Source organism: Malassezia sympodialis, genomic scaffold (genome assembly GCF_000349305.1).
Source record: "Malassezia sympodialis ATCC 42132 genomic scaffold, msy_sf_13, whole genome shotgun sequence".
NCBI classification, from domain to species: Eukaryota; Fungi; Basidiomycota; class Malasseziomycetes; order Malasseziales; family Malasseziaceae; genus Malassezia; species Malassezia sympodialis.
In genome coordinates this window covers 101301-121985 of record NW_017387811.1, presented here as the reverse complement: position 1 = coordinate 121985, position 20685 = coordinate 101301, and the positions used below count along the sequence as shown (strand labels likewise).

Sequence of the window (20685 nt, the reverse complement as noted above, 5' to 3'; positions counted from 1 at the left end):
TAGGTATTATGATATGGCAGAAATGGCCTCCACTACAGGTGGCCGCTGTACTATGGTGGGGCTGGCCGATGCACGGGTCGCAGAAGCGCATACGACCGCGCACGGCGGCTTCTTCTATGTGCGTGAATTTATATCAGCAGAAGAAGAAGCCTATCTTATCCGCAAAATTGATAGCGCACCACGGCCACAATGGAAGCATCTCAAACACAGGCGCCTGCAGCAGTGGGGCGGTGAACTGGCCGAGCGCACAGGAGCGCTGCTGCCGGCCGCCTTGCCAGCGCATGTGACAGACTACCCGGACCTCGTCGCCCGCATTGCAGCGACGGGCGCTTTCCATGAGAGCCGGCATGCCGCTCCGAACCACTGCGTATGTCTAGTGCATCTGACCCAGCTTGTCAATGAGTATCTACCAGGCCAAGGCATTTTGCCACATACAGATGGTCCGGCATACTTTCCCGCTGTAGCGACCATCAGCTTGCAAGGGCACACACTACTCGACCTCTACGCGAACGTACCTGGAGAGGCGTGTCCGGCGGAGCCTGTTTTTTCTCTGCTGCAGGAGCCCCGCAGCCTGCTGGTCACTTGTGGCGATGCCTATACCCAGTTCCTCCACGGTATTGCGGAGCGGGATGTGGATGAGCCTGTGCACATGTCGCGCATCGCCAACAAAGAAGCGCTCAGTGGTGCATGGCGGGTGGCCTGCGAGCATGGCGCTTTGCTGCGCACACGTCGTGTGAGCCTCACGTTCCGCGACGTCGAAAAGGTACACAAGGGCTTACGTCTCGGGAAGTTACACACATAGCACTACGAGAGCAGGAGCTGTAGCTCCTTGGTGCGCGCCTGGCGCCGGTCCTCGGTGGGCTGCCCAACAGAGTTGGCCAGCTCCGTCTTGAGCTCCTGCAATACCAACAGTTTCTCTTCGATGCTTTGGTGCATGATAAACTTGGTCATTATGACCGGGCGCGCTTGCCCCATTCGGTGAATACGATCCAGTCCCTGCTGCTCTACAGCGGGGTTCCAGTAAGGATCTAGCAGGTACGCACGGCACCCTGACACAAGATTGAGACCAAAGCCACCGGCTCGTAGACTGATGAGGAGGATTTCAATGCGAGGTTCATCCCGAAAGTCGGACATAGCTGCTTCGCGCTCACCGCGGCTCATCGATCCGTCCAGTTGACGGTACTGGATCCCCACATGCATAAGTGCATGGCCTACTCGTTGTAGCATACGCGTCCACTGAGAGAAAATCACCGACTTTATCGGCAATGGACGCTTCGCCAATGGATCACAGGTGCAGACCTCGACATTGAATTCATTGTCGGCCTTGGTCACAACGCGGTGGTCCAGGACTGGCGCCTTGATGTCGTACAGCTCTGAATACATGTTGCAGCGCGAGAATGGAAGGAGGTCACTGATCAGTGCACGGATCTTGGTGCTCCACGACGACGGCCATGTGCCAGGGTCATCGGGATGGAACACCTGGCGGGGAATCATCTCAAGCGTTGGCTCCTCGGGCATGCTGGGCCGCAGCGTCTCAGGAGATAGCTCGACCGCGTCTGTAGCGAGCTCCAACTCCGTGTGGCAGCAGGGACATGTTCCTTGTCCGCGCGAGCGCCACATGGGCTTGCCCATATGGGATTGAAAGCAGGCCGAGCAGACAATGTGCTCACAGCGCGTCACTACTGGTACCCGGGTCGGGTCCCCGTCGTCTTGCGATAGGTCATACGTACATATCGAGCAAATTGCCATGGCGCTAGAGGCCCATATGCGGAAGAGTGTGAGCGCCCGCGCTACATTCAGGCCGTACCGACGGATCGTCTCAGACAGATCGGCCACCTCCTGAGAATCTTTCTGTTGCCCCATGCTTTCGTCCACCAGCTCGGCATGATCACACATCATACGCAAGAGCAAAATCTCGTGCAAGATCGTTGCATAGTTCTGGCCCACAGTGCCATTGGACACATATTCGTTGAACTCGTCGCGGAACTGTGAGTGGAGCTCCTTGTATTTGGTGAGCTCATCCTCCCGAAAGTCTAGTGTGACGATCCGAGTCGATTTGGGCGGAAGTACCAACAAGGGCGTGCCATCTGGCTTCGCATCTGTTTTCATGCGGCGCAGAGTCAGGAATTTCACAATGGTCTGTACACGCGTCAGACTCTCTGGATCGATATCGACCCCTGTGCCTCGCGAGTTAAGACCCAGGTACCGTCGGTCCCCACAAAAACGGCTCCATACCGCCCGATCCATAAACGGGTCGAGGCGCAAAAAACATACGAGCGCGTACAGATCATCGACGCGGTTTTGGATAGGCGTGCCCGTGAGACAGAGTCGCCGCGATGCAGACAAATTGCATACAGCTTTGGCCTGCCACGTGCGCGCCTCCTTGATAATATGGGCCTCGTCAAGCACGATGCGGAACCATTCGATCCGTTGGCACGTGTTTGGTGCTTCCACTCGCAGGCGCTTCGACTCTGGCAGGTCGTCGTCGTCGGCACGTCCAGCGGCCGCCGTCCATGTGTTCTGGTGGCTGAATTCATTTCCCAGTGTAGAATACGTAGTAAGGACCACATCGTGATCGGCGAGCATGTACGGATCTGTCACTCGGCCAGATCCATGGTATATATACAGACTAGGTTGTTGATCCACGCGCCAATGTTCCCGGATTTGAGTTTCCCAGTTCGCAATCACAGTGAGAGGACATACAAGCAGCGTCGCACGACTGCGGCACCGCAATTCCTCCCGACGAGCCTGCTCCGCTGATCGCCGATTCCGCGAATCGCCAATGAGCATCGGCTCATCATCGTCCGTGTCCTGTACCAAGGGCGACGACCCAAAGTCCCGTGCCTCTTTATACGTAGAGGCCACCAGCGAGATGGTCGTGAGCGTCTTGCCAAGGCCCATATCATCCGCTAGAATCGCACCACGGCATAATAGGGGCTTGGAGTGTCGTCTTACACCAGATACCATATTGCGGAATACGTCAATATGATTGTCATGCGACTTGTCGCTGACCCACAGCGACAAGTGTTCAGGAGCGTCTGGCTGAAGCAGTTCTTCCCACTGCCGTTCACGCTCGCGGCCCAAGAGGAACGTGAGGGCTTGCTTTTGGTGCGAAAAAAGAGGTGTGCGGATCAGTGGGGATGGTTCTGTCTCTGTCAATGGCTCATGCGTTTGCAGCACTTTGTACAAGGCCTCTACAGAGGATTTGCCAGAATCCTCTTGCAGGTGCTCGCGTGATGTGACAGCGGGTATCATACTGCGGAAACGGTTCATACGTTGAGGTGAGAGCGCGGCAGGGCTGTCGTCCACATCTTCTATCTCTTGGCGGTGCATCTCGGGCACATGCAGCGGCGGTGCCTCGGGAAAATCGGTCGCACGGTATTCACTTGGGATCTCGAGCAGGATATTTTCTTGTACAAGTGCTTCGGACACATTAGCCACATGCTCTGTGCGCACGAATACTAGTGTTTCAATGTACTGCGAAAATACGCGAGCTTTCAGCTTGTTCACAAGCTTGGCGCGTGACACGCAGTGCACGGTGCGCGATTGCATAAAAGGCGCCAAAATTTTGCTAAACTTGTCCGTCAGCCTTCCGTACTCATTCAATGTGGTAGGCTGCACACCATCATGCCCAGGCTGTAGCGTAGATACGACCATGTCGAGACGCTGTTGTGCCTTGATGAAGTGTGACATGGGTGTAGACTTCTGTGCAGTAGACAAGCTGGCGTGAATGCAGACAGGCCTGAACCCCTTCTCTCCCCAAAAAGCATTATGAGACCAGGCAGGATCCACAGGGGGCGGGTCATTCGGGTCGTCTAGCCGAAGCTCCGGCGGTACGCCGTAGAGACACAGAACGGACGGATATATGAGCCCCAAGCACACCCATGGTTTGGGTTTGGGAAAGACTGGCGTGAAAGAACTCCAGTCTGCGTTGTTGTCCTCGCTGAGGGTGGCCCGCGAGGAGCTTGGCTGGTTCGCACGCGCCGGCGGCATCGAGCTTGACGAGCTTGTGGGCATCACACGCGTCTCGACCAGAATGGGCTCGTCATCGTCATCATCCAAGGTAAGGTCAATGGTAGACGCCTGCGTCCTAGGGGCTGCCCCACCCCGCTGCGCCAAATTGGGTGTCCCACCGAGCATGCGCACGACCAGAACGGTCTCCTCGGCGGTGGCCGCGTGGAGGCTGAGCAGCTGGGCGACGCTTGGCCCTGGCGCTATCAACTCACGTGATATGCAACGGAGTGGCCCCGCCGCACAATTGCGGTAGGGCCGCTGGGTGGCAAAGTACGACAATGGCTCGGCTCACATTGCTACTGTCGGTGCTGCTTCTGAGCCTGTGTGCTCATGCGCATTTTGCCATGCTAAATGCTGTGATGGACCGCGTTCTGTCTTCGGCACAGCATGCCTTCCACCTGCTGGACCGTCCGAATCCAGTCACGCCAGAGCCACTGCGCGAGTGGGTCCCCCACCGGGCTGAGGAGGCCGTGGAGTGGCTCAAGGCTGGCATTGAGACAAGGGGTGGTATTACCTACCAGAATTTGGCGCACCCGTCATTCCCTGACTACAGGCTTCGCGTAGCGATGGACGATGGTGACGAAAAGCCTGCGAAGTTCTGCGACCCGGGCGTGAAGCAAATCAAGGGCTACTTGGACATCCGCGAGGATGCTCACCTGTGGTTTATTCTGTTTGAGAGCCGCTCGAACCCTGCAGAGGATCCGCTGGTTCTTTGGCTGAATGGTGGCCCTGGTTGTTCGTCGAGCACGGGCATGCTGTTTGAGCTGGGACCGTGCTGGGTGTCGGAACAGGGTTTCAACACGGAGTACAATGAGCACTCATGGAACTCAAAGGCGAACCTCCTATTCTTGGACCAGCCGTTGCAGGTCGGCTACTCGTACTCGGACACGAAAGAAAAGATCAATACCTCGGACAAGTCGGCGGAAGATGTGTATGCGTTCCTGCAGCTCTTCTTTGCGAGCTACCCCAAGTATGCAGACCTTCCTTTCACGGTCGCGGCCGAGTCGTACGGTGGCCACTACGCCCCCCACATTGGTGCGGAAATTCACCGCCGCAACAAGGAGTTGGCGCTGGCACCGCACTCGGATGCGCGGCCGATCCGTCTCGAGACGCTGATGATCGGTAATGGCCTGACGGATCCCCAGGTGCAGTTCCCGAGTGTGGTCGAGTATTCGTGCTCGCCGGCTAACAAGTACCATCTGTTTGACCCCTCGAGTGAGGTGTGTGAGCAACTCGAGAAGAAGTCGCGAGTGTGCTCTATGCTGATCGACATGTGCTCCAAGTTTGAGTCACCGCTATCGTGTGTACCGGCCGGCCTGTATTGCTGGGGCAGTCTCTATGGCCCCGCCCAGGACACGGGCGTCAATTTGTACGATGTGCGGCGCAAGTGCGACCGCGAGCAGGATGGCTCGCTCTGCTACCCCGAGATGGGCTACATTGAGACACTGCTCAATACGCCACAGATCAAGAACCAGCTGGGTGTACCCTCCCAGGTCGAGTTCCAGAGCTGCAACATGGACGTCAATGCGGACTTTATGATGCAGGGCGACTCGATGCACAACAGTGCCCTCTTGCTCGAGCCGCTGCTCGCGGACGGCGTGCGTGTGTTGGCGTACGCGGGTGAGGCCGATTTTATGTGCAATGCAATTGGCATCCACGAGTGGGTCCTTGCGTTCCCGAATGTGTTCCATGAGGCGATCAACAATGCGACAAAGACGCCCCTGTTTGCGTCGAGCGACAACGGTGCCAAGCCGCGCAAGGTCGGCTATTCGATTCAGGCCGGCCCCGGTGCTGGCAACCTGACATTTGCGTGGGTCCAGCGCGCTGGCCACATGGTGCCGCACGACCAGCCGGCTGTGGCGCTGCGTCTGCTCAACACGTGGCTCGCGAACGAGCCGCTGGCGGCGTAGGTAGACGAAGTAGTGTTGATCGGGCCCGATACATACACATCGGCACCACCGCGGTCGGCGTCTGACGAGATGAGTGCCGCTTTTAGCGCGCACGCGCTGCGCGATGCACTCACCGCTGCTACCTTTGCATCAGATGCTCAAACGCTGCAGAGCGTTGACGCGCAGCTCGACGCATGGGAGACCGACTCGTCTTACTGGGAGGAGCTGTTGCGCATGGCGCTGGATCCGAACGAGGCGCCCGGCACCACGCTCCGACAGCTGGCCATGATCCGCTTCAAGAACGGCATCACCAAGTACTGGCGCTCTCGCATTGTGAACCGTGTGAGCGTCACCATCAGCAACGCATCGAAAGAGCGTATTCGCGCGAACCTGCTGCGTGTGCTCCACGAACCGGACCGTGCGGTGGCCGTGCAGGCGGCGGTGGCCATTGGCAAGCTGGCACGCACAGACTACCCGAGTGAGTGGCCGGACCTTGTGCCGACGCTGCAGGCAGCGATCGAGTCGTCCGGCGCTGCGATTCACGACGCCGCCGAGGCAGGGACCTTCGCCCACTCGGCGCCGCCGACGCGTGTATTGCTCATTGCCGCAGATGTGCTGCGCCAATGTCTAAAGGAGTTTGAGACGGTGCGTGTCCTGTCTGGCAAGATGCGCATGGCCGAACTGGCGCGCACGCTGCTGCCGGCGTTGCAGCCTGTGCTAGAGCGACTCTTTGAAGATACCTTTGCCGCAGCGGATGCCCAGGTGTGGGCCGCGCAGCCCGGCACCGTGGAGCGTGTGCGAGCGAGCCACCTGCTGCTCAAGGTGCTGCACCGCCTCGCGATGGCCGACAACGGCATCATTGCCTCGAAAGTGTCTGAAGTCGCGCGGCCCAACTTGGCGTTCACCTTCTTTGCCTGTACGCCGCCCCAGCTCGCCTGCGTCCTGCAGCGGCGCACGCAGCTGCTGGGCCACGATGCCATGCTCGATACGGCGCTTACCAAACACATGATGGCGTACGCCAAGTTGCACCTCGCGCTCGTCACGCAGCTGCATAGTCGCGTCGCCACATGGCCCGCTTGGGTCGACGTTGTGGAATGGTACTGGAACACACTCAGGAGCGCTGCGCAGAGCAACAGCGTGGCGCTTAGCCGCGACGACGACGACGTCACTATCATGTACCCCTATCGCTGGATTGTGCTGTCGCTCTTGCTGTTGCGCACATCGCTGAGCCACTGGAAGCGTGAGCGCCCGGCGAAGAGTTGCTTTAGCGGCGCGGAGGGTGCCGTGGTGGAGCTCCAGGTCACCGACACGCTACTTAGCACCTACCTGCGTCTCACACCATCGGATTTAGAGCGCTGGCAGGACGCACCCGAGACGTTTGCCGTGGAGGAGGCACAAGGCGACGCGTTCCTGGATATCCGTCCCGCTGCGGAGCAGCTTCTCATCACGCTCTCGGACTACTCGACGCGCCCTGACGCGCGGCAGGCACCGAGCGTCGCCGAGCACGTGTGGGCGCAATTCGAAGCGTCGGCGCAGTGGCCCACCACACTAGACGGCGCCATCGCGCGCGACGCGCTATACACGGCACTCGGCCTGTGCCGCGACCGGCTGGACAGCGAGCTAAACGAGGAGGCGCATAGCACGAACGAGCGCATGGCGCATGCTATCCGCGATCGCTTTCTGCCGGAAGCCGCGATGGAAGGCCTCGGCGCGCCGTGGCTCATTGTGCGCCGCCGCATCGCGTGGATCCTGTGGGAGTGGAGCGAATATGTGTGGGTCCCGGTGCGTCCGACGGCGTATGCCGTGCTGGTGCAGCTGCTCACCCATGTGCCTGGTCGCACGGACGTGGCAGTGCAGCTGGCTGCCGCACGCACCCTCTCGGCGCTCACCGACGCCCTTGAGTTCGACGCCGACGTGTTTTCTGCATACCTTGGCGATGCCATGGCCGCGCTCATGCACCTGCTCGCGCACGATCTGCAAGAGATGGACAGCATTCGCACGGTGGCCTCGACGCTCGCTGTGGTCATTGAGCGGGTCGGCGCACGTATTAAGCCGTACGCAGGCGCCGTCGCCGAGATGCTGCCGGGACTCTGGTCAATCGAGGACCCCAGTGCGCGCGCCAAGCCGAGCCTGCTTGAGTGTCTGTGCAAGCTGGTCGAAGCGTGTGCGCCGCGCCTGCAGGACGAGCCGCTGCTCACTCACTTGCATGCGCTCGTCGCATACATGGTGCGCGCGAGCCTGGAACCCGAACTGAGCCCACTGGTCGGCTACGACGCGCTTCTGCTTTGGGCGCGCACGCTGCAAGCGTCGCCGCAGCTCACTCCGCCGCTCGTACCGCTCTTGGAGCTCGCTGCACCGCACGTAACGCAGCCGGACTTTGGGCCGCTGCTGTGCCGCGTGTGGGAGGAGTCGGTGGTACTGGCGCCCACCGACACGCTGCAGATGTATGCGCCTGCGATGTACGCAGCACTCGCGAGCGTGCTGAGCGTGCCAGACAGCCCAATGCTCCTTGGCCCGGTTCACGCGCTCGACGCGCATGTACGGGTGCTCGACGCGGCCAGCCTCGGGACTCTTGCGGAAATCTTGCACGCGACGGGCCTAGGCACCGCGCTGTTCTCGGCGCTCTTGCGCGAAGAGTCGTTCCCGATGGGCTGCCACGTCGCGACAGCCGTTGCGCGCCTCGCCGTGTACCTGCCGCAGCCCTACTTCCACGAGCTGGTGCGCGCGAGCCGTCAAAGCAGCGACCTGGCGTGGCCTGCGCTCCTGGAAAAGCTTGTGAACTATGAGCAGAGCATGGCGCTGATGCGCCCACGCAAGCTGCTTGCGCTTGCGATGGCCAGCATCCTGCAAGGCGCCGCAGAGCAGGACACGGATGTGCTGACCTGCGTGCCGTCGATCCTTGGTGCGTGGACCGAGCTGCTGGGCGAAGTCGTCGAGGACGCGCATGGTCATGCAGAGGTATACGAGCGTGAAGAGTCGCCGGACCGGCCGCTGGAGGCGGGCGACGAGGAAGACCTCCTTCTTGGCGACGACCTGGGCGGGGCTCTGCAAGACGACTCGCCTGCGGCCGCCCGTTCTGCGGCATTGCGCGCACGAGACGTGGTGCAGATGGTGCCGCTGCGCCCATGCCTCGCCAACACGCTGAATGTCGTCTTGTCGAAGCATCCGGTGGGCACGCCTCCCGGCGACGTGCTGCACCAGGCGCTCAGCAGTATGGACCCGCTGGTTCTCGACGTGCTGCAGCGCGACCTCAATCAGCCGGCTGCCTCTAGTACATAGGGAAGGAGGTGTCGTACTCGGCATAAGCGCGCAGTCCGCCGGTGACATTGAAGCAGTTAGGCAGAGCAAGCTGCTGCACGGCCGCGCGGGAGTCGTTACCGCGACGGCACACGACATAGATAGGCCGCCCTTGTGCAGCCTCCGTGATGCGCGCTCGCGCCCTCGGGAGATCGCGGCGCATCGAGTCCCAGTCGATGTCTGTGTGAGTGTAGCGACGTACGGAGAGAATGAGGAAGTGACGTGATGGCAAACTCGTGCGAAGGACGCACATCGACGATCAGTGCATCAGTGCCCTGCACATGGTTAACGTCAATGCTCGGCACGTGGATGGGCGCCACTGCAGATGCACAGAAGGACACATAGTCCTCGTCAGGGAGATGCACGATCTTGTTGGGCACCTGATCGGCATCGCCGCACGCTCGGCACGTACGCGTCTGCCGCGGACGCACACGAACGCACCGCACCGCTTGAGTGTCCATCGGCGTGAAAAATAGCAGATTGGGCGTCGTATCACCGAGCCCTGTGAGCAGTTTGATCGTCTCGAGCGCCTGCCAGGTGCCCACAATGCCTGTCACACATCCCAGCACACCGCCATCATCGCAGCTCTGCGTGTGTTCGGGCCGGGGCGCCTCAGGGAACAGGCACCGGTAGCAAGGCCCGCGTCGTCCGTCGGCCAGCGGTCGGTGCAGCACCATCAACTGGCCCTCGTACCCCTGCGCCGCGCCGCTGACGACGGGCTTTCCAGCCAGCACACCGGCGTCGGATATCAGGTACCGTGTCATAACATTGTCCGTGCAGTCAAGGATCACGTCGTGGCGCTGTGCATACATGAAGGCATTGTCAGCGCGCAGTGCGCACGCGACTGCCTCAACATGCACATGGGGCTGCAGGAGTGTGATGGCCGCGGCGATAGAGGCCGCCTTATTCGTTCCAACGCGCTCATCGGTGTGCAGGACCTGTCGCGAGAGGTTGCTCGTCTCCACAGCGTCCGCATCCATCACGGTGATCCATCCTGTTGTTAGTGGGATGCACATACCGACACCTGCAGAGGCCAAGTACTGCACGGCGGGGCACCCAATCCCACCAGCTCCAATGACCAGTACACGCGCATGCTTCAGCTCGAGCTGGGCCTGCGAGCCGAAGTGTGGCAGGATCAGCTGCCGGCTGTACCGCGCCAGCTCCTGCCGTTGCATGTGGAGAAGCTGCGTGACGGTCTTTGTCGCCACGTGCACGTGCACGTGGGACAGCCCATGGATCCACGCGTGGGGATCTCGCCTCGGCCTTGGCTCTACGCTACCGTCTCGACGACGGTCACCTACAGCATGCTCCGTGGCGAAGATGTTGGTGTGCTAGTGCACCAGGCGCTTACGGGGCACCATGCTGTTCTTTTTGCCAAGTTTTTTATTCTTATTCAGTTCGTCTACCAAGTGTTCGCCATATTCGTGTTTAACGGCAAGAGCGACGACCAGGCACGCAAACGCTCGTGGATTATCACGACGTTCAGTGCATTCTGCTCGTCGATCGTCGCTATTCCATTTGCCTTTGACTTGATCTGGTGCCGCTTGGACTGGACTAAGGTTACGCCGCACAGCGAGACCGTGGCCGATCCGCTGGCCGTGTTTTTCCTCGCGTATCTGGTATCAGACCTAGTCACAGGCTTTTTGTGCTACCGGAACCATGTCAACATGTCTAGCGGATGGGTCCATCATACCCTGTATGCTCTATTCACCATCTTTTGGCTGCGCCGCGGCTGGAGCCACGGCTTCGCGACCGCGTTGCTGATGGAGCTGCCGACGTGGATCATGGGCATCGGTAATCTGCATCCACGGCTGCGCTCCTACTGGGCATTTACGATTTCGTTTTTGGCAACCCGTATTGTATTCCATTCCATGCTCATATATTCACTCATTGTCCCGAGCGGTCGCTACGTGAACAAAACGGTACCGAGCCTGGAGCCCTTGGTGTTCTGTGCGCTCGCGCTGCCCATGCACTTGATCTGGGCCTACAAATCGGTACGAGGCCTGCGGCGCCGTATGAAGAAACTCAGAGCCGAGGCACGCGCGCGTGAAGAGGCCCAGCGTGTCGCTATCAGCGAAGCGACGCGCCTACTCGACAGTGCTGACGAGCTCGAGCAAGGCGAGGACGTGACCCACGCAGGTGCGCCCCGCTCGCGCGTCACAATGCCCACTACCGATGCCGCTGCGCGTGCCCGCGATATGGTGTCGCATGCGGTGCGTCTGCTGTGGTACAGTGCGCCTCAGGCTTGGCGCCGGGCGTACCAGGAGGAGCTCGAGTTCAACAAGTTGCAGGGCATCGACCCTGCATCGCTCCGCCACAGCACTCTTGTGCGTCGCGCACTTGCACGGCAACTGCTCCAACGCGACAAACGCGGGCACAATGTGCCGCTGGTCGGCGAAGACGACGAAGACGATCTGGAGGACTGGATGTCGATTACCTCGCTCAACAGCTTGGACCAGCCCCGCGCCCCTGTTGGCCGCAAAGTGAATCTCGGGCGCGGTATCAACATTCATGTACCACGCGAATTGGACCCCATCTTGAACGGCCAAAAGTACGTGGTGAGCGAGTACCCCGTGGACCGTGAGGCCAGCGGCACACGACGCCAGCGCCTGGTAGGACAGATGCGACGACGTTTCGAAGTGGCCCGCCGCGATATGGTCGTCTTTTGAAGGCCCTGTTCTTTGTATTGTAGAGGGCTGCGCCCTCCTCGTCTTTCCATTACCGGTGACGCACGTAGTGCATGTCGCAGTAATCATTACATTTGTTCAATAGACCAAATGGTGCCAGAGCAGGTTTCCATCGTGCGCCTCGATGCGCTCGCCCTTAGTACCAAATATTGTGTCCCATACAGTACTCTGCTTGCCGTAGTTGTACGATTCGCGCCACCCGTGGCGGTGGTGCAAGTCGTGATCTTCGCTAATGAGCTCCATGCCAAAGGGGCGGAGGTAGGGTCCAGTGAGGATGGAACCGTACCAGAGACGGATGCCGCTGTGGCCATGCAGCTGAATCGAAATATGGATGATCATCCACGTCATAAACACATCAAAGGGCACGGGGAATGTGAACCACGTGAGCGTTGGGGCCCCCACAATGTCAAAGACCTCCTGCAACTGACCTGCATAGCCAAGCAGCAATGTCGTAGGCGCCTTGGTCGTGTGGTGCTGGCGGTGCAACTTCCATAGTGATTCGCCCTCATGGCAGACCCGGTGCGCCCAGTAGTAGTAAAAGTCCTCCACAAGCGTAAAGAAAAAGAGCTGCAGAGGCGCCCACAGCGTCATTGAAGGCGGAGCAGCTGGATCGTACGTGAGAAACACGACCATAGCTGGGCGGAACACGAGGCCACAGACGACCTCAGTCACAACCTTTGGTACCTCCGAATACGGGATGGTGTCACGCCCCACGCCACCATTGAAATACCCGTACTTGCGCGCCAAATGATTTAGGAAAGAGACCCAATGGAGACCAAAGGTCAACGAGAAGAGCACAAGACTAATCCACATGGTCCATGACCCTATGTGGTACTCGGGATTCATATAGTATAGGTAAGAACGAAACAGAAAGGGCGCTAGAGCCCATGGAGCCAGGTAGAGCGCTTGGTTCCACTCACGAAACGCAGGTACAGAATCAGTGAGCTTGGTCGGGTGGACATCCTCGGACGCCGGAGGAAGGACGTTTAAGCGCTTGACAATACGATGAAGCAGCGGAAGCTGCGTTTCTTGCGTCCAAGTGTCTGTGTGTGGCGCAGGATACATGAGATAGAGACGCTGCGCTTGGGGCGGTAATTTATATAATTGTTCCTTGGCGATCCGGAGGCCGCATACCCCACGCCGCCGGTTGACGCTCGGACAATCACGTGAAAATCGACCGTGGCGCCAAGGCGCCCGAATGAACACTAGCAATCTACAATAGGTAATCGCCACCATAGCCAACAAGTAAAACCAGAGTAAGAAGGACCGTGGCCAGTGATCCATACGTGAAAGATGGCATGAATGTGGCCCCATTCTGGCCAAATTGAAGTCCTTCAATCAACGAATCCGAAGAGGTCACCGTGGTAGTTGAACGCGAACTCGACGGCGAGGACGTAGGGGAAGAAGACGAGCTTGTAGAGCTCGATTGCAAAGATGCAGAGGAAGACGTCGTGAGTAGCAATGGAACGCCCGCAGAGTTGCGCGATGACATGGAAGAGGATGACGAGGACGTTGACGGAGAGGTCGAAGACGAGGTCGACGAGGACGCGGCCGACGAAGACTTCGAAGACGACGCACGAGCAGGATTCGCCATACCAGCATTAGCAAATGGAGCCTTTACTGAGCCCTCTAGTTCCGAAGAGGCAAACGGCTTGCACTGACTCACAGGCGGCGCAGGCTTGGGCGGGGGTATTGACTGGCCCTGGAGTGTTTGCGACTGGAAGAAAGTAGAAACAACGCCATTCTCCGTGTATACACCCACGATCTGTGCCGAATCGCCCTCGCATGACTCAAAGTCGTTGCCATCGTCAGGCCCAGTGGGCATATTGAAGTTGCAGCCCAGTTCATCGTAGATATTTTTGCAGTAGTCCCATGCCGAGTTGCTGTCCTTACATACGCGAAGACAGTAAGACTTGGGGTCCATAAAGCTATGCCATTCGTGCGCCTGAACAAGCTTGTGCCCAAAAGCATTCGTAAACACGAGACCGCCGATAGGATTTCCCATCCCGTCTTCGCCATGAGGATCTAGCTCGCCACCACCGCCATCACTGTTGATGAACATCTTCGAGAAATCGGCCATGCCGCTCACCTGCACATAGTTGGGGGTCTTGACAAAATGAACGCTCTTGAGTGTGCCCGGCGGTATGACGCGGGTCCCTCGGCCCGACTTTGTGCAATAGCTCACAACCTTCCGCTCAGCGGCGCCAACACCCTCCATACCAGGGCCTGGCGCACCCCATAAGCAAAAGTCTGTTGCAGAGTTCACATACAAGTTCTGGCACTCGGAGTTGGGGTCTGACCCTTCCCCACACGCATTGGTACCAGCCTGACCTTTCTCTGAGATTTTTGGAAGATTAGAACCAGGTACATAAGTAGCCGAATATTGTGCATTCACATTAAAAGCACCGGTAAGCAGTAGTGCCACAGCTACTAGGGTCCACAAGCTTTTCATTGTAGTCCCGGAAGAGAGCTCAGAACGACGCGACTCTGGCATGTGGAGGCGACTCAGCCGGCGCGCGAAAAATTGGGGCGCACGTCGCGAAACCAGCGACTAAAATTACACACGTGGTGAGTGCCATGTGGCCCCACATGGTACAAGATCATCTTGATCTTGGTTTTGTAATCACGCCACGGTATCGAAATGAGCACGTCATTGACGTGCGCATGTCACCATGCAGCGGGTACGACGCTGGGATGTTGTGTGATGATTCGCAATTTGGGAGTCGGGCAATGCTTATAAACGACGAGCAGCGAGTTGCCAGTGCGACAGCTGCCCCCTGCCATGACGAGTGCTCCCTCCAAGATTGAGATACCTCCTTGGAATCCCCCCGCGCCGTCCAAGAAGGACGATTTTGACTGGGCGCCTCTACACACGCTTGACTTGTCGCTTATTACCGGCGATGAGTTTGACCAGGTACCGGACGATCTGGTCAAGCATGTGGGTGATGCTTTCTCCAAGGATGGCTTCATGTATGCGATCAACCATGGCCTTTCTTATGAACAGGTGCTGCGTCAGTTTGCCATTGGCCAGTACGCCTTCGACAATGTCACCGACGAAGAGAAGCAGCGCTGCGTGGCCGACATGCTGCATGGTGGTAGCTTCGTGGGCTACAAGCCTATGGGTCACTGGCAGATCAACGGTGTCAAGGACCGCATCGAGCAGCTCAACTTTGGCTCGCAGACCTTCACACCTGAGCAGCGCCAGCGCTTCCCTACGCAGATGCAGGCCCTGATTGAGGAGATCCATGCGTTTGCTCGCTACAACCACGATGTGATTCTCCGCAAGATTTTGGCGGTCCTCTCTCTCGTACTTAAGCTGCCTGTGCACACGCTCTGGAACCTCTCTCGCGACCATGAGACCAAGGGTCTTGACTTGCTTCGTTATGCCCTATACCGCCCGCCGCCGAAGGAGGATGACCAGGCCCTGGGCGGCGTGCGTCTTCAGGGTCACAGTGACTTTAACAGTGTCACGATTCTCTGGTCGCAGCCTATCACGTCCTTGGAGGTGCTCATGCCTGACAACAAGTGGCGCATGGTCCGCCACCGTCCGAATGCCATTGTACTCAACATGGGTGATGCAATCCACTTCCTGTCGGGAGGCTACCTGAAGCAGACGATCCACCGCGTTATTGCTCCTCCGGAGGATCAGCAGCACCTTAACCGCCTGGGTGTGTTCTACTTTGCTCTATTCAATGACGATGTTCCTTTGGAGCCTCTGGTCCAGTCAGAACTGGTCAGGAAGGCGTACGAGGGCAAAGACTTCTGGGCCGAGCGACGGGCTCAGGGGCTGCCACCGCCCACTGCGGGCGACTGGGAGCGCATGCGTGTACGGGCCTATGGTCAAGGCGGCCAGAAGAAGGGATTGGATGGCCACGACCACGAAAAGATCGCTGGCGTGGATGTGACGCTGTATAACACCGTTGAACAGCCCGTGCCCAAAGTCGGACCGGCTGAGCGGGTGGGGCACAGCCTGCCGGCTGTGCCTGTTGCGGCCAACTAAGTGATGACCTACTATTTTTTCAACACTGCTCCTGTATAATACTCTACTTTGAGCGAACATGACCCGATACAGCCTCAACGCTGTTTGTAGTTGATAGTGCAAATGTTTGTGATGCATCCAGCGGCTTATGTGGAGACGGACGGTCCGCTGAGCCTAACGACGATGTCGTTGAAGAGCAGCTCATCCGCTGCCAAGCGGATCATGACCGAAATGAAAGAGATGCAGGCAGATGATAGCTCCGAGTTTACAGCAGCGCCTCTAGAGGTACGTAAGACGCAAAGCTGACGACGAGGAAAATATCTTTGAGTGGCACTTCACGCTGAGGGGACCTGTCGATTCGCCCTTCGCGGAGGGTCTATACCACGGAAAAATCCTGCTACCTACGGATTATCCATTCCGACCACCGCATATCGTGTTTCTTACACCCAACGGCCGATGGAAGGTTGACACCAAAGTAGGTCCAGATGACTGACGGCTAGGTCTGCATTTCCTTCACTGGTTTTCATGAGGAGAGTTGGCAGCCTGCATGGGGCATCCGAACAGCCCTCCTGGGTGTACAAGCCCTCATGGTATCAAGAGGCGATGAGGCTGGTGCAGGGGCCTTATCGAAATCGGACGAAGATCGCGAGGCACTCGCGAAACAGTACGTATGCGTCGCCTGACGGCGAGATCGCTCCACTGGACCTGCCCCCAGTGCCGGCAGAGCAATGCAGAAATCCTTCAAGACCGCCCGCGTCCGCATGTCGTTTCAGCAGCGATGCTACCTGGTACCCCCAAAGCTGCTGCACAGCAGGAGAAGGGACAAGGGCCGGCACAGGCCGATGCCCGGCCTCAAGATACCACGCCTGCATCCGCCCCGGAGAATGCGCCTATTCCATCACACAATGACAGGCCTCGCGACGAAGAGGTAGACAACGTCGACCGCCCTGTATTGCAGAGCACAAAGCCGCCGACGCCGGCGCCCACGCTAGACGGGCCCCCACTCCCCGCCCCCGGGCTGCCACTCGTGGCAACAGCCCTTCAGCGTCGAGAGCTCTCTATGTTACAGGCCCAGATTGAGTCATGTCGGCGGATTCTGCTGCTCCTAGACTCTTTGATGGGCCTTGTGTGTGCACTTCTGGTGCTTCTCATCCTAAAGAATCTGTAGATATTACTTTCTGCTCCGACGCGACCTGACTGCCTTTTTCTTCGGCGCCGACGTTTGTGGGAGCCAGTCGTTCTCTTTGGCGGGCTCCGGCAAGCCTTGTGTGACGCGCGCCTGTGCGGCGGTGATCTCCTCTGCACTGACTTGCTCGCCCGCACGTATCCGTGCCACCAGCTCGGCGGGCAAGGCGACGCGTTGTACGTTGGTTTCTGGGTCAGTCAAAAGCACGTACGGAAGCCAGGCGCGCCGCGGCCTAGACCGGTGCGTGGATCATAGGCACCCGTAGACTTGGAGGAGCGTTGCCTGCGCGGCCAAAAGACCCAAGACACGAGGGCCAGGGCCGCACAGATGGCAATGCCCAGGGGGCTGCGTACGTATAAGTCAAGGCGGCCCGCTAGGTACGTACATGGAGCGTTCCCAGTCCATGGAAGTGGAGTGGAACTACGTCCGTGCCTCCATTATTGGGAGGTCGAGGTATGTGGGGATCGCCGCCGGTGCAGCAAGGACTAAAGGCACTTTCGAGCATGGCGCAAGCGGACATTGCTACATTTGCCAATGGGTGTTTCTGGGGGACGGAGCACATCTACCGCAAGTATTTTAGTGGCAAGGGCCTACTGGATGTGAAGGTGGGCTTTATCGGTGGCAAAAAGGACTTTCCCAATCCGACCTACCGCGATGTGTGTACGGGAAAAACGGGCCACGCCGAAGCGGCCCAGGTAGTGTTTGACCCTGTACGTGCGCTTGACTGACCACAGGCGCAAGTGTCCTACGCCGAGCTAGTCGAGTTTTTTTACCGCACGCATGATCCCACGCAGGTGAATGGCCAGGGACCCGATATTGGGACGCAATATCGTAGTGCGCTCTTTCCTCACACAGATGAGCAGGAGAGGACGGCAAAGAGGGTGACGGAGGAAGTGCAGGCAAAGCATTTTCAGCCGAAAGGCAGCCAGATCGCCACACAGATTGAGCGACTGCCCGTGGAGGATTTGTACGTGGACTATCTAACGCCAGCTTTGTGGCTGAGGACTACCACCAGGCGTACTTGATCAACAACCCGAGCGGGTACCACTGCCCGACGCACCGCCTATGGTGGTAGTCGATCGTAGATGTGCGCGGGGTATCTAGCACGTGATGTACATACCCCCTGGCTGCGCCCCGTTCCCTAGAACCTTATGTCGTCGATGTCTGCGATGGCGCACCGACCGGTGGTCGGCACCGGCCTAGGTACGTAGGAGTGCCTAACTCTAGCGTCGTGCTGCACGGTTGTCTCTGTGGCCGGCGTGCTGATCTTGACTGTCTTTGGATGGGGATTCACCCACAACTGGGAGGCGTTTATGGGGTCTACCGAGGACCCTGAGGACGGCGTGGCGGCGGGTATGACCTGCTATGGTGCTGCCTTTGTGTATCTCCTGTTCATTGTCTTCTGTGTATGCCAGGTGGGTGTGAACAGGCGTTACCAGCGCATTCAGATCTAAGTGTATATTACATGGGCATACCCAGCGTGGGTGAGTCGAGCAAGTGACTCTTGGCATAGTGTGGAAGCGGCGAGGTGGGGGACGGCTGCATCGATGGCCCCAGGAAGGAGGAGGTGCCTCCGTGTATGGACATCCGGGAGCTAGCTCTTGTGACAGGGTCCGCCAAGGCACGCGTGAGGCGCTCGATGCGCTCCTGCGCCCTATCCTCTGTATACAGGCACGCCAAGATGTGGATCATCTGGGTTAGGTGCGGGCGGAGAGAGGTCGTAGCATCCAAGGGCTCAAAGTCCACACGACTCGCGAGCGAATATAGCCAGTCGCAGACCGGCAGCACAACCTGGTCTCGAAACGCTAGCAGCAGCACGCGCCGCACGTCCATAGCGGGCGGCAGAGGGCATGCGTGCTCGGAGAAAGACGAGTCCCCCTTCTCCAATACGCGCGACGCTGAGCGGCTCCTCTGCTTCGACGAAATCGTGGCGAGGACCTGCCAACTGTGTAGCTTGGTTTCCAGGGGCAGCATACTCGCATGCACATACGGGAGTACCGTATCGTAATAGTGCAGCCACATCCGCACCAGCTCGCGAGCACGGTGTGTGCCTTCGCACTGCTGCAGCTGCATGTTGACACCCATCAACCCCGTCGATATGAGCTTCTGGAGGTGGTCTTCCAGCAAGGCTGGCGCCTGGTCGGGATCGCGCTCAAACTGGAAGCGAATGTACGTCTCCATACTGTCGCTCACCGACTCGATACGCAGGTCGCCTGCCTGTTCGTAGAAGAGGGGGAGCAATCGCACGCAGATGCTCTGCCATAGCGCCTGGGGCGGCGGAGCACTGGCACTGGGAAGTGTGTTGCCACTGTTACCAAGACTCGTACTGGACGGAAAGTGTCCCAAAATGCTTTGAGCAAAGGCGCTCACATTGCTTAACGTCGATGTGTCTGTCCGAGGAAACGACGACGAGGACGGTGTAGAGGCGACACTGCCGCGCATAGACAGAGGGACGACTGACGGCATGTCCGTCCGCAGATTGACAGAGGGTGTCTGTAAGCTGCGCGACGACGCTCTGGAGCTTAGCGCAGTCCCGCTGGGCTCCGTGACGCGAGCCAGGAGTGGCGACGACGCCATGTCCGAGCCGTCGCTCATGTCGGGCCACTCCACCACGGGATCCCACTTTTCAATGGAGCGCAGCATGGTCGACATGTCATACGCTTGTAGATGCTTGGAAGACTGCGACGCGCTGAGTGGGCGCGACTGCGTGTCTCGGTGCCCATGGAGAGAGAGGCCGAATACGCTTTCCATAGGCCGGATCCGGAGAGGACTGGAGCCCGACATGAGGCTGCGCGGCCCGTCCGCTTTCGCAGCGATGCCTGAGGCCGGGAGAGAGGGCGGTTCGGGCGCGTCTTGGGTATGCAGGGAGAGGCGCGAGACGGACGGCAGCATCGGCTCTGCGGACTCTGGCAGAGTGGGCGAAACGACGCCAAGAGGGAGCTGCAAGGGCGTCGGCTGGAGGTGCCCTGATTCACACAGCGTGCAGATGAGCACTTGGAGGCGCTCGTGCCCTGAGCTCTCGGTCAAGTCCATGTACACCTGGTGGAAGGCGGCGGGGAGCAGGGGGCTCGTGCGAATCGCCATGGGTCGGTCGTGCGCCGTGCGCAGTGTCGCTGGGTCGGTCCCATGGGCGGCCAAGAGGCTCTGGAGAAGCTGGCATAAGCGGCGCATGCATACCTTGTCGGCCATGTGAGCGCCGGTGACGAGCGCCACATGGCTGGGGGACGATGTGCGCAGCCAGGGCAAGAGGAGCGACGTGATGGCCTGCATTGCCCGCACGTCGAGGTCGTCCGAATCGTCCGCGAGCGGAACCACAGGGTACGTTTTGTGCACATGCTTTAGGTCCGGCGAGTCTGCGTGAGCGGTCGAGCGTACCTCCCACATCGCTCGCCACGTCCGACGAGGACGGCAGGTCACGCAGCAGAGGCGTGAGGTGCGGCTTGGTACACTTTTTGTGTCGATTGGCCTGCGTTAGACGGCGCGCGCACCTCGACGACTTTCTCGCTGGTCAGGCTCGAGAGGGGATCAGGCGCCGAGTACACCTCGTCCCAGGGTGTAGCAGCCAGTGCCGAGGCCAGCAGCAACGACTCATGTGAGTGGGGAAGCGTACCTGCGACGACCAAGGCGGAGAGG

The 20685-nt window shown here is 59.1% G+C and overlaps 9 protein-coding genes across 9 annotated transcripts; 6 read left to right on the top strand and 3 right to left on the bottom strand.

The window, feature by feature from the left end:
- Window positions 1-22: 22 nt before the first annotated feature.
- On the top strand, window positions 23-802 carry MSY001_2732 (uncharacterized protein; the record flags this gene model as incomplete). The annotated part of the gene is made up of 1 exon (XM_018884599.1): window positions 23-802. The coding sequence occupies one exon, from the start codon at window positions 23-25 to the stop codon at window positions 800-802; it is 780 nt and encodes a 259-aa protein (XP_018741242.1).
- A 2-nt stretch (window positions 803-804) lies between these two features.
- On the bottom strand, window positions 805-4140 carry MSY001_2731 (uncharacterized protein; the record flags this gene model as incomplete). The annotated part of the gene is made up of 1 exon (XM_018884597.1): window positions 805-4140. One exon carries the CDS (start codon window positions 4138-4140, stop codon window positions 805-807), a length of 3336 nt encoding a protein of 1111 aa, XP_018741241.1.
- Window positions 4141-4292: 152 nt separating this feature from the next.
- On the top strand, window positions 4293-9182 carry MSY001_2730 (uncharacterized protein; the record flags this gene model as incomplete). Its single annotated transcript, XM_018884596.1, has 2 exons — window positions 4293-5920; window positions 6011-9182. 2 exons carry the CDS (start codon window positions 4293-4295, stop codon window positions 9180-9182), a joined length of 4800 nt encoding a protein of 1599 aa, XP_018741240.1.
- A 1109-nt stretch (window positions 9183-10291) lies between these two features.
- On the top strand, window positions 10292-11869 carry MSY001_2729 (uncharacterized protein; the record flags this gene model as incomplete). The annotated part of the gene is made up of 1 exon (XM_018884595.1): window positions 10292-11869. The coding sequence occupies one exon, from the start codon at window positions 10292-10294 to the stop codon at window positions 11867-11869; it is 1578 nt and encodes a 525-aa protein (XP_018741239.1).
- A 1352-nt stretch (window positions 11870-13221) lies between these two features.
- Window positions 13222-14105, bottom strand: MSY001_2728 (uncharacterized protein; the record flags this gene model as incomplete). The annotated part of the gene is made up of 2 exons (XM_018884594.1): window positions 13222-13448; window positions 13484-14105. 2 exons carry the CDS (start codon window positions 14103-14105, stop codon window positions 13222-13224), a joined length of 849 nt encoding a protein of 282 aa, XP_018741238.1.
- A 564-nt stretch (window positions 14106-14669) lies between these two features.
- On the top strand, window positions 14670-15887 carry MSY001_2727 (uncharacterized protein; the record flags this gene model as incomplete). Its single annotated transcript, XM_018884593.1, has 1 exon — window positions 14670-15887. The coding sequence occupies one exon, from the start codon at window positions 14670-14672 to the stop codon at window positions 15885-15887; it is 1218 nt and encodes a 405-aa protein (XP_018741237.1).
- Window positions 15888-16088: 201 nt separating this feature from the next.
- MSY001_2726 (uncharacterized protein) lies at window positions 16089-16549 on the top strand (the record flags this gene model as incomplete). The annotated part of the gene is made up of 3 exons (XM_018884592.1): window positions 16089-16151; window positions 16180-16341; window positions 16367-16549. The coding sequence occupies 3 exons, from the start codon at window positions 16089-16091 to the stop codon at window positions 16547-16549; spliced, it is 408 nt and encodes a 135-aa protein (XP_018741236.1).
- Window positions 16550-17555: 1006 nt separating this feature from the next.
- Window positions 17556-18127, top strand: MSY001_2725 (uncharacterized protein; the record flags this gene model as incomplete). The annotated part of the gene is made up of 3 exons (XM_018884591.1): window positions 17556-17762; window positions 17787-18019; window positions 18043-18127. The coding sequence occupies 3 exons, from the start codon at window positions 17556-17558 to the stop codon at window positions 18125-18127; spliced, it is 525 nt and encodes a 174-aa protein (XP_018741235.1).
- Window positions 18128-18513: 386 nt separating this feature from the next.
- MSY001_2724 (uncharacterized protein) lies at window positions 18514-20436 on the bottom strand (the record flags this gene model as incomplete). Its single annotated transcript, XM_018884590.1, has 1 exon — window positions 18514-20436. The coding sequence occupies one exon, from the start codon at window positions 20434-20436 to the stop codon at window positions 18514-18516; it is 1923 nt and encodes a 640-aa protein (XP_018741234.1).
- Between the last annotated feature and the right edge of the window lie 249 nt (window positions 20437-20685).